Source organism: Procambarus clarkii, chromosome 7 (assembly GCF_040958095.1).
Source record: "Procambarus clarkii isolate CNS0578487 chromosome 7, FALCON_Pclarkii_2.0, whole genome shotgun sequence".
NCBI lineage: Eukaryota > Metazoa > Arthropoda > Malacostraca > Decapoda > Cambaridae > Procambarus > Procambarus clarkii.
Window position 1 is genome coordinate 16,419,302 of NC_091156.1, and position 15,023 is coordinate 16,434,324.

A 15,023-nucleotide genomic window follows, 5' to 3' on the forward strand; every position below is an offset into this window, starting at 1 on the left:
GACCTGCCCGAAACGCTACGCGTACTAGTGGCTGTACAAGAATGTAACAACTCTTGTATATATCTCAAAAAAAAAAAATGAAAGGAAATGCGCCCAGCCATTTTAGTCCAGGCCGGGAATCGAACCAGATTGTGAGTATGGTAACCGATATGGTAGCTGGCAGTAGGTTTGAGAACTGGTGATAAGTTTGGCAGCTGGTGATGGCTTTGGCAGTTAGGTGGCGAATTTTTTAGAGCTGGTGGTGGGTCTGGTAGCTGAAGGTGGGTTTGGTGGCTGGTGGTGGGTCTGGTAGCTGAAGGTGGGTTTGGTGGCTGGTGGTGGGTCTGGTAGCTGGTGGTGGTTTGGTGGCTGGTGGTGGGTCTGGTAGCTGGTGGTGGGTCTGGTGGCTGGGTGGTGGTGGGTCTGGTAGCTGGTGGTGGTTTGGTGGCTGGTGGTGGGTCTGGTGGCTGGAGGTGGGTTTAGTGGCTGGGTTGTGGGTCTGGTAGCTGGTGGTGGTTTGGTGGCTGGTGGTGGGTCTGGTAGCTGGTGGTGGGTCTGGTAGCTGAAGGTGGGTTTGGTGGCTGGTGGTGGGTCTGGTAGCTGAAGGTGGGTTTGGTGGCTGGTGGTGGGTCTGGTAGCTGGTGGTGGTTTGGTGGCTGGTGGTGGGTCTGGTAGCTGGTGGTGGGTCTGGTGGCTGGGTGGTGGTGGGTCTGGTAGCTGGTGGTGGTTTGGTGGCTGGTGGTGGGTCTGGTGGCTGGAGGTGGGTTTAGTGGCTGGGTTGTGGGTCTGGTGGCTGGTGGTGGGTCTGGTAGCTAAAGGTGGGTTTGGTGGCTGGGTGGTGGTGGGTCTGGTGGCTGGTGGTGGGTCTGGTAGCTGGTGGTGGTTTCGTGGCTGGTGGTGGGTCTGGTAGCTGGAGGTGGGTTTGGTGGCTGGTGGTGGGTTTGGTGGCTGGTGGTGGGTCTGGTAGCAGGTGGTGGGTCTGGTAGCTGGAGGTGGGTCTGGTGGCTGGTGGTGGGTCTGGTGGCTGGAGGTGGGTTTGGTGGCTGGTGGTGGGTTTGGTGGCTGGTGGTGGGTCTGGTAGCAGGTGGTGGGTCTGGTAGCTGGAGGTGGGTCTGGTGGCTGGTGGTGGGTCTGGTGGCTGGAGGTGGGTTTGGTGGCTGGTGGTGGGTCTGGTAGCTGGTGGTGGGTCTGGTAGCTGGTGGTGGGTCTGATAGCTGGAGGTGGGTTTGGTGGCTGGTGGTGGGTTTGGTGGCTGGTGGTGGGTCTGGTAGCTGGTGGTGGGTCTGGTGGCTGGAGGTGGGTTTGGTGGCTGGTGGTGGGTCTGGTAGCTGGTGGTGGGTCTGGTAGCTGGTGGTGGGTCTGGTGGCTGGTGGTGGGTTTGGTGGCTGGTGGTGGGTCTGGTAGCTGGAGGTGGGTTTGGAGGTGGGTCTGGTGGCTGGTGGTGGGTCTGGTAGCTGGTGATGGGTCTGGTAGCTGGTGGTGGGTCTGGTAGCTGGTGGTGGGTCTGGTGGCTGGTGGTGGGTCTGGTAGCTGAAGGTGGGTCTGGTAGCTGGAGGTGGGTTTGGTGGCTGGTGGTGGGTCTGGTAGCTGGTGGTGGGTCTGTTGGCTGGTGGTGGGTCTGGTAGCTGGTGGTGGGTCTGGTAGCTGGTGGTGGGTCTGGTAGCTGGTGGTGGGTCTGGTAGCTGGTGGTGGGTCTGTTGGCTGGTGGTGGGTCTGGTAGCTGGTGGTGGGTCTGGTAGCTGGTGGTGGGTCTGGTAGCTGGTGGTGGGTCTGGTAGCTGGTGGTGGGTCTGGTGGCTGGTGGTGGGTCTGGTAGCTGGTGGTGGGTTTGGTGGCTGGTGGTGGGTCTGGTGGCTGGTGGTGGGTCTGGAAGCTGGTGGTGGGTTTGGTGGCTGGTGGTGGGTCTGGTGGCTGGTGGTGGGTCTGGAAGCTGGTGGTGGGTCTGGTGGCTGGTGGTGGGTCTGGTAGCTGGTGGTGGGTCTGGTAGCTGGTGGTGGGTCTGGTGGCTGGTGGTGGGTCTGGTGGCTGGTGGTGGGTTTGGTGGCTGGTGGTGGGTCTGGTGGCTGGTGGCTGGTGGTGGGTTTGGTGGCTGGTGGTGGGTCTGGTGGCTGGTGGTGGGTCTGGTAGCTGGTGGTGGGTCTGGTAGCTGGTGGTGGGTCTGGTGGCTGGTGGTGGGTCTGGTAGCTGGTGGTGGGTCTGGTGGCTGGTGGTGGGTCTGGTAGCTGGTGGTGGGTCTGGTAGCTGGTGGTGGGTCTGGTAGCTGGTGGTGGGTCTGGTGGCTGGTGGTGGGTCTGGTGGCTGGTGGTGGGTCTGGTAGCTGGTGGTGGGTCTGGTAGCTGGTGGTGGGTCTGGTGGCTGGTGGTGGGTCTGGTAGCTGGTGGTGGGTCTGGTAGCTGGTGGTGGGTTTGGTGGCTGGTGGCTGGTGGTGGGTCTGGTGGCTGGTTTTGGGTCTGGTAGCTGGTGGTGGGTTTGGTGGCTGGTGGCTGGTGGTGGGTCTGGTGGCTGGTGGTGGGTCTGGTAGCTGGTGGTGGGTTTGGTGGCTGGTGGCTGGTGGTGGGTCTGGTGGCTGGTTTTGGGTCTGGTAGCTGGTGGTGGGTCTGGTGGCTGGTGGTGGGTCTGGTAGCTGGTGGTGGGTCTGGTAGCTGGTGGTGGGTCTGGTAGCTGGTGGTGGGTTTGGTGGCTGGTGGTGGGTCTGGTGGCTGGTGGTGGGTCTGGTGGCTGGTGGTGGGTTTGGTGGCTGGTGGTGGGTCTGGTGGCTGGTGGTGGGTTTGGTGGCTGGTGGTGGGTCTGGTGGCTGGTGGTGGATCTGGTGGCTGGTGGTGGTTCTGGTGGCTGGTGGTGGGTCTGGTGGCTGGTGGTGGGTCTGGTAGCTGGTGGTGGGTCTGGTGGCTGGTGGTGGGTCTGGTAGCTGGTGGTGGGTCTGGTGGCTGGTGGTGGGTCTGGTGGCTGGTGGTGGGTCTGGTAGCTGGTGGTGGGTTTGGTGGCTGGTGGTGGGTTTGGTGGCTGGTGGTGGGTCTGGTGGCTGGTGGTGGGTCTGGTAGCTGGTGGTGGGTTTGGTGGCTGGTGGTGGGTTTGGTGGCTGGTGGTGGGTTTGGTGGCTGGTGGTGGGTCTGGTGGCTGGTGGTGGGTCTGGTAGCTGGTGGTGGGTTTGGTGGCTGGTGGTGGGTTTGGTGGCTGGTGGTGGGTCTGGTGGCTGGTGGTGGGTCTGGTAGCTGGTGGTGGGTCTGGTGGCTGGTGGTGGGTCTGGTAGCTGGTGGTGGGTCTGGTGGCTGGTGGTGGGTCTGGTAGCTGGTGGTGATTTGGTGGCTGGTGGTGGGTCTGGTAGCTGGTGGTGGGTCTGGTGGCTGGGTGGTGGTGGGTCTGGTAGCTGGTGGTGGGTCTGGTGGCTGGTGGTGGGTCTGGTAGCTGGTGGTGGGTCTGGTGGCTGGAGGTGGGTCTGGTAGCTGGTGGTGGGTCTGGTAGCTGGTGGTGGGTCTGGTAGCTGGTGGTGGGTCTGGTAGCTGGTGGTGGGTCTGGTAGCTGGTGGTGGGTGTGGTAGCTGGTGGTGGGTCTGGTAGCTGGTGGTGGGTCTGGTAGCTGGTGGTGGGTCTGGTGGCTGGTGGTGGGTCTGGTAGCTGGTGGTGGGTCTGGTGGCTGGTGGTGGGTCTGGTGGCTGGAGGTGGGTCTGGTAGCTGGTGGTGGGTCTGGTGGCTGGTGGTGGGTCTGGTAGCTGGTGGTGGGTCTGGTGGCTGGTGGTGGGTCTGGTAGCTGGTGGTGGGTCTGGTGGCTGGTGGTGGGTCTGGTAGCTGGTGGTGGGTCTGGTAGCTGGTGGTGGGTCTGGTAGCTGGTGGTGGGTCTGGTGGCTGGTGGTGGGTCTGGTAGCTGGTGGTGGGTCTGGTGGCTGGTGGTGGGTCTGGTAGCTGGTGGTGGGTCTGGTGGCTGGTGGTGGGTCTGGTAGCTGGTGGTGGGTAGATATTGCCATGGTTGGGTTGTTGTTGTTGTTAAAGATTCGCTACCTGGAACAAAAAGTTCCAAGTAACACGGGCTATGGTGAGCCCGTAGATAGTTCATGGTTGGGATGGTAACTGGTGATGGGATTGGTAGCAGGTGGTGGGATTTTGGTAGCTTTTACCTGAGTTTACCTAAGGGTCACTAATGTTCTAGTGGCCTCGACGAGGACAGGAAGCTGGCGTCTTGTCAAAGGTCCCCCATTAACTTGTCCTGATGATTTTGTTCAAGTTTTTTTAGTTAAGTTCATTTATTATGCACCCCATACCCATCTTGTGGACGGTAGTGGAAAGGGTTACAGAGGCACATAATGGGCTCAGGGACTGAACCCCACAATTCATTTAGCTAAGCAAGTTACAATCTTGATGAGCTAGTTACAAAATTCAGTATAACTCGTCACATCATCAATGGGTTCGAGACCGACCACAATCGAGATGGATCGTCAGTTTCTAAATTAAGCAACTGACATATGTGGAGAGCTAGTGTCACAATTGATATGTTTGTCCTGCACACCGCCCCGCATCCAGTGGGCAGCCGTGGATAGGTTACAATCACTTAGTTACTACCTACAGTTAGCAAACTGGGGATATAGACCGACCACAAGTACAGTTTGTCAATTAAGCAACTGACATATGTAGAGAGCTATGAGAGGCACTCTTGTATACATGGTATACAAGAGTGCTTCCCATGCCCTTGCGCCACCCATAGCTCTGCTGTTCAACCATCAATACATTCGATATAACAAATACAGTCACTGAGAAGGTATCGACGAAATACATGCAGACTTCGTTATACAAGCCCCTTGGGAATCTCTGCCAGCAGACTTTAAGATTATGGTTATTGAAGGAAAAAGAACCAGACAAATCCTCATCTGCTACGTAACATTGCACAGATGCATATAGAAGCAAACTTGGCATCTGACAGCTTCACTTACTTCACAGATGGATCAGTAGACCAGCAGGGACAAGAAACCGGAGCTGCAGTTAAAGCAGGAAACTCTGTAAATAGTTGGAGACTCAAACGGGTGTTCAACTTTACAAACAGAGATGCTAGCCATTCAAAAGGTTTTGGAACATGCTCTTGTTTTTTTTTTTTTTTTTTTTGCAGGGATATTCCTGCGCGGGCCCTAAGCCTCTGGCTGACCCACTAAGTGTTGCTTGTTTCTGTTTTACTTGGGCGGAGTATGAGTATTTATGACTCGTATGGTCGCTTCAGTAAGATTTTGCCCAATGTGTTTAACAACTTCTTCTGCTCTGTTGAATCTAAGTTGAAATATTAATGGATATGTAACTGTGCACTGTGTTAGATAATGTTCCAGTGGTCTGTCGGGCATTTCTCCACAGTGCTGACATTTCCTTTCATCTTCCGGAACCTGTAAGCCTATTTCCCATGCACATAGGTATCCAAGCCTGATGCTATGTAAGTGTACTTCTGTTGCTCTACTGCTCCCTTTCATCAAACTAAGTGGTTCGTAGTTGGTTGAATTCTTGTACCAACCCGCAGATCCTGATGTTGCAACTGCTGTGTTGTGGTCACTGTACATCTCCTGCATTGCTCTGTTTCTAATTACTTTCTTAATCCGTGAAAGACTCTGTGGTATGTAAATGTCTACATTTCTTCTCTTAGTTGCAAGTTTTGCAGCTTATTTATTTATTTATTTATTTATTTATTTATTTATTTATTTATTTATTTATATATATACAAGAAGGTACATTGGGTTTGTGAGAATACATTGGATAGTACAGTATTTACACTCTTGTAAAGCCACTAGTACGCGCAGCGTTTCGGGCAGGTCCTTAATCTAACAGATAATTTTAAGTAGGTAATTTCTATCAGAATTGATAAATGATAAAGATAAATTGCAAGAGAAAAATGAGATGAGAGAGCTTAATAAGTATATTAAAGCACATTGTTATATTAAAGCTCTGATTTATTACATTGACAGCTTGATTAGTAATTTAAACAAGATTTATAAACACCATACAGCAGATTGACGGCACATATAAGAAGACAGCAATGATCACAATGGTAAAGTTGTTCAGATTGGGAACATAAAGGTTGGGAGATTGGGTAGCAATAGATACAGTGCAATTTTAAGGCAAAAAGTGAAAAACTATGAAGATGAAATTAGGTACTTTTTAGTATTGATTTTGAATGATGTAAAAGTTGGACAGCTTTTCAATTCAATAGGGAGTGAGTTCCATAAACTGGGTTCCTTTATTTGCATAGAGTGTTTACACAGATTAAGTTTAACTCTGGGGATATTAAAGAGATATTTATTTCTGGTGTGGTGATAATGGGTCCTATTGGATCTGTCCAGGGAGAGCTTCAGAGCAGGATTTGCGTTTAAGAACAGGGTTTTGTAAATGTTGTTGACACAAGAGAATTTGTGGAGTGAGATTATGTTTAGCATGTTTAGGGAGTTAAACAAGGGGGATGTGTGTTGTCTGAAAGCAGAATTTGATATTATTCTGATAGCAGATTTTTGCTGGGTGATGATGGACTTGAGGTGGTTTGCAGTGGTTGAACCCCATGCACAGATACCATAGTTGAGATAGGGATAGATTAGTGCATAATATAGAGAGATGAGAGCAGAGTTAGGTACATAATATCTGATTTTGGAGAGTATACCAACTGTTTTAGAGACTTTCTTAGCTATGTGTTGTATGTGGGTACTGAAGTTGAGTCTCTTGTCTAGGAATAGGCCAAGAAACTTTCCATCATTTTTATTGCTAATGTTTACATTGTCTATCTGAAGCTGAATTGCATTTGTAGATTTGCTTCCAAATAGGATGTAGTAGGTCTTTTCTATGTTAAGTGTTAGTTTGTTGGTTGACATCCATAAGTGAACTTTTTTTAGTTCATTATTAACAACATCATTTAGTGTATGTGGGTTGGGGTTGGAGTAGATGAGGGTAGTATCATCAGCAAACAAAATAGGTTTCAGAATGTTAGAGACATTAGGCAGATCATTGATGTATATAAGAAATAGGAGAGATCCCAAGATGCTGCCCTGTGGCACTCCAACGGTTATTGGTAGAGTGGGAGAGGTTATATCTTTGATGGCTACACATTGGTGTCTATCACTAAGATAGGATTGGATATAGTCCAGTGCATGGCCTCGGATTCCATAATGATGGAGTTTACATAAGAGGTAATCGTGATTAACAGTATCAAAGGCCTTTCTCAGGTCAATGAAGAGTCCAATCGGAAACTCATTTTTGTCAAGGGCTGAGTAAATTATATCAAGGAGACTAATAATTGCATCGCTGGTACTCTTTTGGGAGCGGAAGCCAAACTGACAGGGGCTAAGAATGTCGAATTTTACGAGATAGGAGTAGAGCTGTTTGTAGATAATTTTTTCAAATATTTTTGATAGTATGGGTAGGTTCGATATTGGTCTATAGTATATAGCTTCGTTATATATAGCTATAGCTATATATAGCGTTATATAAAGCTATAGCTCTATATAGCGTTATATATAGCTATAGCTTCGTCTGCAATGTCATTTCCAATTATTCCCACATGACTTGGCACCCAGTTGATAAGTACCCGTCGGCCTTGTCGTTTGAGTGTTTGCATTAATGATATGACATTTGTGATCAGATGTATGTTATCACATATGTGTTCTTGTTGCAAGGTTTCAATTACGGTTCTCGAATCTGTGTGTATGATAACATGTTGTCAGTGTTCAGCAAGAGCATGTTCCAGAACCTTTTGAATGGCTAGCATCTCTGTTTGTACAGTTGAACACCCATTTGAGTCTCTAACTATTTATAGTTTCCTGCTTTAACTGCAGCTCCGGTTTCTTGTCCCTGCTGGTCTACTGATCCATCTGTGAAGTAAGTGAAGCTGTCGGATGCCAAGTTTGCTTCTATATGCATCTGTGCAATGTTACGCAGCAGATGAGGATTTGTCTGGTTCTTTTTCCTTCAATAACCATAATCTTAAAGTCTGCTGGCGGAGATTCCCAAGGGGATTGCATAACAAAGTCTGCATGTATTTCATCGACACCCTTCTCAGTGACTGTGTTTGTTATATCATGTTATCATTCATACAGATTCGAGAACTGCCATTGAAACCTTGCAACAAGAACACATACATGACAACATCCATCTGATAACAAATGTCATATTATTAATGCAACACTCAGACGTCAAGGCCGTCGGGTACTTATCAACTGGATGCCAAGTCATGTTTATTTATTTATATACAATAAGGTACATTGGGAGTTAAGAGAGTACATAGTTTAGATAGTTTAGTTCATATATTATGCACCCCATACCCATCTTGTGGGCGTCAGTGGTAATGATGATTTTACATTCTTGTAAAACATCTATGGTTCATCCAATTAAATCAGCAGACTTCTAGATGTTACTACTGCTCGGCTTAGACTCGGTTACAAGTACCTCTGGGAATTCTCATTATCTGTTGATGTAGACCTGACCAAATGTAAACTGTGTCAACAAAATTATTCGCACACCCTCCGTCACTATGTGATGGAGTGCGAAAAGATACGTGAATTTAGAGACAATTCTATAACCAATGTTCCAGCGATGTGTCAATATTTCATTCAAAATGATCTGCTACCAGAAATTTTAGCCAAATATCCCCAGTTTGCTAACTGTAGGTAGTAACTGAGTGATTGTAACCTATCCACCGCTGCCCACTGGATGGGGGGCGGTGTGCAGGACAAACATATCAATTGTGACACTAGCTCTCCACATATGTCAGTTGCTTAATTTAGAACCTGTACTTGAGGTCGATCTCGAACCCATTGTTGATGTGACGACTTATATTGAATTTTGTAACTAGCTCATCAAGATTGTAACTTGCTTAGCTAAATGAACTGTGGGGTTCAGTCCCTGAGCCCATTATGTGCCTCTGTAACCCTTTCCACTACCGCCCACAAGATGGGTATGGGGTGCATAATAAATGAACTAATCTGAGTATTCTGGTAGTGGCTCAGCCTCACTAACCTGCCAGATGTGTCTATAGCCAAGGCGAATTCGCGCAATGACTACATCACATTGCCTGGTCCGGTTACTGTGCTGACCATACAGTTAGTTAAGTTCATTTATTATGCACCCCATACCCATCCCGTGGGCGGTAGTGGAAAGGGTTACAGAGGCACATAATGGGCTCAGGGACTGAACCCCACAGTTCATTTAGCTAAGCAAGTTACAATCTTGATGAGCTAGTTACAAAATTCAATATAAGTCGTCACATCAACAATGGGTTCGAGATCGACCTCAAGTACAGGTTCTAAATTAAGCAACTGACATATATGGAGAGCTAGTGTCACAATTGATATGTTTGTCCTGCACACCGCCCCCCATCCAGTGGGCAGCGGTGGATAGGTTACAATCACTCAGTTACTACCTACAGTTAGCAAACTGGGGATATTTGGCTAAAATTTCTGGTAGCAGATCATTTTGAATGAAATATTGACACATCGTTGGAACATTGGTTATAGAATTGTCTCTAAATTCACGTATCTTTTCGCACTCCATCACATAGTGACGGAGGGTGTGCGAATAATTTTGTTGACACAGTTTACATTTGGTCAGGTCTACATCAACAGATAATGAGAATTCCCAGAGGTACTTGTAACCGAGTCTAAGCCGAGCAGTAGTAACATCTAGAAGTCTGCTGATTTTATTGGATGATCCATAGATGTGTGGCTCTTCTTGCATGATAGTATGATGATAGATGAAATTACTGGTGTCAATTTCACTTTGCCTCAGATCTACAAGATCTTGTTGAAGTTCTCGGTGTACTGCTGCTCTCAGATTGCTCATTGACAATCCAAGGTTACACTCAACGGCTCCTTTAAAGGCAGATTCTTTGGCTAACTTATCAGCTCTATCATGCATTCGGAGGCCAACATGAGATGGAGACCACATGAAATGGACTCTGTTACCATCCTTAATAATTTTGTTGTATTTGTGTCTAGCTTCGGACACGAGCATGTTACAGCTATGTCTTAAAAGAGTTGAGAGCATTTAAGGATGATAAGGAGTCACTTACAATTAATGTATCAAGTTTGGAGACTTGTACACATTTCAGTGCAAGGATCAAGGCAAATAGTTCGGTCTGAAGGGTAGAGGCCCAGTTGTTTATACGGACTCCCTACTCAAAGTACAAGCCATCGCCCATTGTCAGAACAACTGCACTTCCAGCTGCACCCGTGGTGCGGTGTAGGGAACCATCAGTGTATATGATTTGAGAGAGAGAATGCTCTGTGGACAGAGCATCAATATGGTTTAAGACGTTGAGCTTTGCCTCAAGACGAAGCTTGGGCTAATCTCTAATTTGTTTCTTGGGTGGAAAGGGAGGGATTAAAACTGGAAAGGGTGTAACCTCCCACGGTGCAGGAAAGTGCCGTTGTTGTTTCTCTTGGTATAAACCTGATACATTTTGAGATCATTCCCAGTTTTAGTTATCCATCTGGAACAATGCTGACCTTCAATAAAGAAATTCTCGAGGGCTTCTGTGCAAGGGTTAGGATGAGTTAGCCTAAGCATTTTTATACCAATTTGGCAGTTAGTTTCAGTAACACGATCAACAACGCTCGGAATATTAAGTTCCTTTCTCATGTTAAGTATCTTTGTGGTACGAGGGCACCGAAGGATTGTGGTACGAGGGCACCCTCAAGGCTTCGTTCTGCAATTTTTCAAGCCCTCCAAGCTTTCTTTCAGGCATCAAAACAACAGAGGTGCAGCATAATCCACTAAAGATCTGATGTATGCAAGGTACATCATTTTGACAATTCTGACATTGGCACCATAGCCTGAGTGATAACCTGCAACAGCCTTGAGAGCTCGGAGCCTCTCTTTATACTGACGACAGAGTCTGAATACAACAGGACCATACAGTGGCACCTCAAGGCCAAGGTATTTGAATCTGTTTACATAGTCAAGCTGGGAGCCATCAGACAGTTGCATCTTGCGAACAGCTCCTCCCTGCCTGGGTGGGCGCCGATTTAGTATCTTTGTTTTCTCTGCTGAGATGACTAAACCTAGGTCCTGACATGAGTCTAATACAGAGTTAAGAGTGTTCTGCGTGTTAGCATACCCAGTGGTGTGTATCATTATATCATCAGCATAGCTAATGATGTGGACGTTGGGTTTGCTCGGTACAGAGTTTAACAGCGTGTTTATTAAGATATTAAATAAGGTAGGACTGAGGACACCACCCTGCGGGGTACCTAGTCCAAAGTCTCTTGTTACACTCCTATGCCCCTGGAAAAATACAGATGACTTCCTGTTGGATAAGTAACCCCTGATCCAACAAAGAAGCCGACCACCAATATTCATTCTTGCAAGCTCACTCAAGATAACATGTCTATTTGCAATATCAAAGACAGACTTAAGATCTAGGAAGGTGGTATATGACTTTTCAGTGTGCAGGGTAAGAAAGGTGGTGATGCAATGATGCACACTCCTTCCATGCATGAAGCCATATATCTGGGGGGATAGCATGGTTCTTATTCTATGGAGGAGACGGTTTAGGACCATTCTTTCGAATGTTTTGCAAATGCAGCTTGTAGGGAAATTGGGCGGAAAGCATTCTCTTGATTTGGCTTGGGAATTGGAATGATTATACTGTTGGTCCAAGAGTTAGGAAGCTCCCCTGTAACATAGCTCATATTATACAGCTCAAACAGGGGATTCCCTGGTACTAAAGGGAGCAGACGCAATATGTCATAAGTGATACCATCTTCACCGGGGGATGTGGTTTTGCCTTTGTTTAGGGCCGCGAGTAATTCAAACTCAGTAAATGGCACGTTGCATTCATCTTCCTTGTGGAGCATGAAGTCAACGAGCCTTTCTCGATCTCCGTAACCAGCATTTAATCTGAACTGTATGTCTGGGGGAAGATTATTGAAGCTAGAGGTGGTTGCCCAAGCATCGACTAACTCGTTTGCTCTGTGTAGAGGGTGAGGGTGTGCTACTTGGCCGATCTTATCGCCTTTAAGGGGGTTTCTCCCCGGAATTATGAGAGTTGTTGTAGGGTATTCATAATTTATTATCCTGATACATGTGAAAGGTGCTGCACCTAGGCCAAGTTTCAGCATCTCAGCCTAAATAGAGAAGGAGAAAAAAAAAAAAAAAAAAAAATTCAACAATGTTCAATTGCTTTCACAGCCCACAATTGTGAACCAAAATCATTTCTACGACACTCGCTATGACCTTACTATATAATAAAGATTTGGTAGTATGATCTTTATCCCAGATGTATTTAGTGCAATAATACAGATTTTTAAAAGTTTCCCAAAAACGTATGCAACAAAATGAAGTGTATCATTATTTATAAAATCAATAAATCTACGTAGATAAGAAAAGCTACATGTGTTTTTAGAGGCGTAAACTCTACATATAATGTGCAAGTTTCATGTAAATTGAATAATAAATAAAGGCTGTGAAGGCAGATCTAGTTGTAAAAGTTGGAGATGCGTAGCGCGCGCGACAAGTTACTCTACTCGCGGTCACTCGTGACAATGCGTGATTTACCAGCTCGTACCTTCTATGGAGAGCTCGCATGCATCTAGCTTTCAATGCTTTTCTCTTGTTCGTTTGGTAAGTCATATTGCAGTACAAATAGCAAAAATAGCATGTTCTGGGAGATATTGTGAGAGCGCGTCAGCATACATCCTCTCTCCAAGAGAGACGCAGTCACTGAGGGCCTGAGCCACATACCACCCCTCTCTCTCTCACGATACTGTTGCCAATGAGTGAGTTTATATTCATTTTATGCATAACATGTTATTTTCAACGCTATTACGAAAAATAAGACTTCTACAACGTAAGATACAATACCCCGCGGCGCACTCACGCCGCGAGGACCAGATTCACGAAAGTTGCAGCGGGAAATTTGACTCTAATTACGTTATTTTTCAAGATATCATTAAACGGTTTGGACCACAGTGTTGCCAGAACGTTGTAGTATTTTTCGTAATTTTTCGTAAATATTCCATTTTTCATCGGATTTTCGGGTACCATGACCCCTTAATTCTTTTAATATCCTTCCATGCCTGGCTGAGGAGGGTGTGAGAGTTGAGACTGTTAACAAAAGTTTCCCAGTTATCTTGCCTGAGCTCTGTCATGCGCTCCCTCGCCTTGGCTAGGGCTTTCTGAAAGAGCTTGAGCATTGCTGGCGTGCATGTTTCCCTATATGCAAGCCCAACTCGTCTGGCAGTGCGTTTCAAAGTACGCAGTTTGGGGTCATTGTAATAGGCATGGCGTTTATTACCTTTCATATTGTTCCGACTATTGGATAATAATAATAATAATAATAATAATAATAATAATAATAATAATAATAATAATAATAATAATAATATTTTATTTAGGAAAAGTGCATACATAGATACAGTTACAAACATTCTGATTGATTTATAGATAGGGGTAGTATGTACAATACCTACCGCCACTAGTACGCATAGCGTTTCGGGCAAGGTGAGGTGGGGGGAAAAACAGTTAGACTAAAACTTAAAAGTAATTGAGCTCAAAGTATAAACTGTGTTGAAAGAAAAAATAAAATAAAAGATACAAAAAGGATGGGGTGGAACATGGGCAGTCAGGTTAATGTGATTTACTCTCTATGTATTATTATTATTATTACTATTATTGTTGTTGGCTATTCATGTAATGCTTAATTTGGCTGAAAACAGTGTAGTAAACAGCATAATTATCCCCGACTCCTTTTCCTCGTCACAAGCTTTAAATGGCTTGTAATCAAACTATACCGTGCTTGTGTGTAAACCAGCCACAGATACATATGCGTACTTAACTAAATAGTCAATCATTTTGCTGTGGGTCCCATCAGACAATGGCCAGCAAGACATAATAATATAATAATAATAATAATAATAATAATAATAATAATAATAAGATGGTGCAGGGGGCCGACCTAAAGGGTCAGCGAACATCTGAATGTTCTGTACTAGACCGTCGTTAACTGTCTGGACTGTGGAGGGATCATAAGTGCTGTACCACAATTGGAAAAGACATTGCAGACGAAGCTGCAAAACTTGCAACTAAGAGAAGAAATGTAGACATTTACATACCACAGAGTCTATCACAGATTAAGAAAGTAATTAGAAACGGAGCAATGCAGGAGATGTACAGTGACCACAACACAGCAGTTGCAACATCAGGATCTGCGGGTTGGTACAAGAATTCAACCAACTACGAACCACTTAGTTTGATGAAAGGGAGCAGTAGAGCAACAGTTTGCACACTTACATCGCATCAGGCTTGGATACCCATGTGCATGGGAAATAGGCTTACAGGTTCCAGAAGATGAGAGGAAATGTCAGCACTGTGGAGAAATGCCTGACAGACCTCTGGAACATTATCTAACACAGTGCACAGTTACAAATCCAATAAGATTTCAACTTAGATTCAACAGAGCAGAAGAAGTTGTTAAACACATTGGGCAAAATCTTACTGAAGCATACGTCAGGCTGCGAGCAGCCGCGTCCAACAGCCTTGTTGATCAGTCCAGCAACCAGGAGGCCTGGTCGACGACCGGGCCGCGGGGACGCTAAGCCCCGGAAGCACCTCAAGGCAACCTCAAAGTAAGCGACCATACGAGTAATAAATACTCATACTCCGCCCAAGTAAAACAGACACAAGCAACACTTAGTGGGCCAGCCTCATACTGTGTCTTGTAGTACCCATTTCCCCAAAAATAATTTTTCATATCTTTATTAATATTTAGCCTTTTCCTTTTAAAGTGGACTTGTTTTTTCCCCAGTGGTAATTCAACGTTCAAGGCAAAGTGGTCACTAAGTAGTTCCCGAACAACCCGAGCCTCCCCCATAATCCCCTGAGAGTTTAACATGCAGGCATAGTCAAGCCGTCCTCCCCTGATGTGAGTTGGTTCATTGTTTCCCAAGAGACAGGTATGTGGATGATCTTGTAGAAACTGTAACCACTTGACCCCATTAGCATTAATACTACCCACTGTCCCAAGGCTTGTGTGCCGAGCATTAAGGTCCCCAATGACCAGTGAAGGATTAGTGGAAGCAAGACGCATGGACCTAAGAAA

The 15,023-nt window shown here is 46.4% G+C and overlaps 1 protein-coding gene across 3 annotated transcripts in view; it reads right to left on the reverse strand.

Annotated features, from left to right (window-relative positions):
- LOC123761409 (6-phosphofructo-2-kinase/fructose-2,6-bisphosphatase) overlaps positions 1–15,023 on the reverse strand; it is a 274,084-nt gene that overhangs the window by 221,271 nt on the left and 37,790 nt on the right. Inside the window, exon 3 of one of the 3 annotated variants that reach the window (XM_069313301.1) lies at positions 4,900–4,963. The exons of the other annotated variants lie outside the window; for them this stretch is intronic. Within the exon in view, the coding sequence (XP_069169402.1) occupies positions 4,900–4,963 (64 nt within the window). The remainder of the gene's footprint in view (positions 1–4,899; positions 4,964–15,023) is intronic. 3 annotated transcript variants of the gene reach the window in all.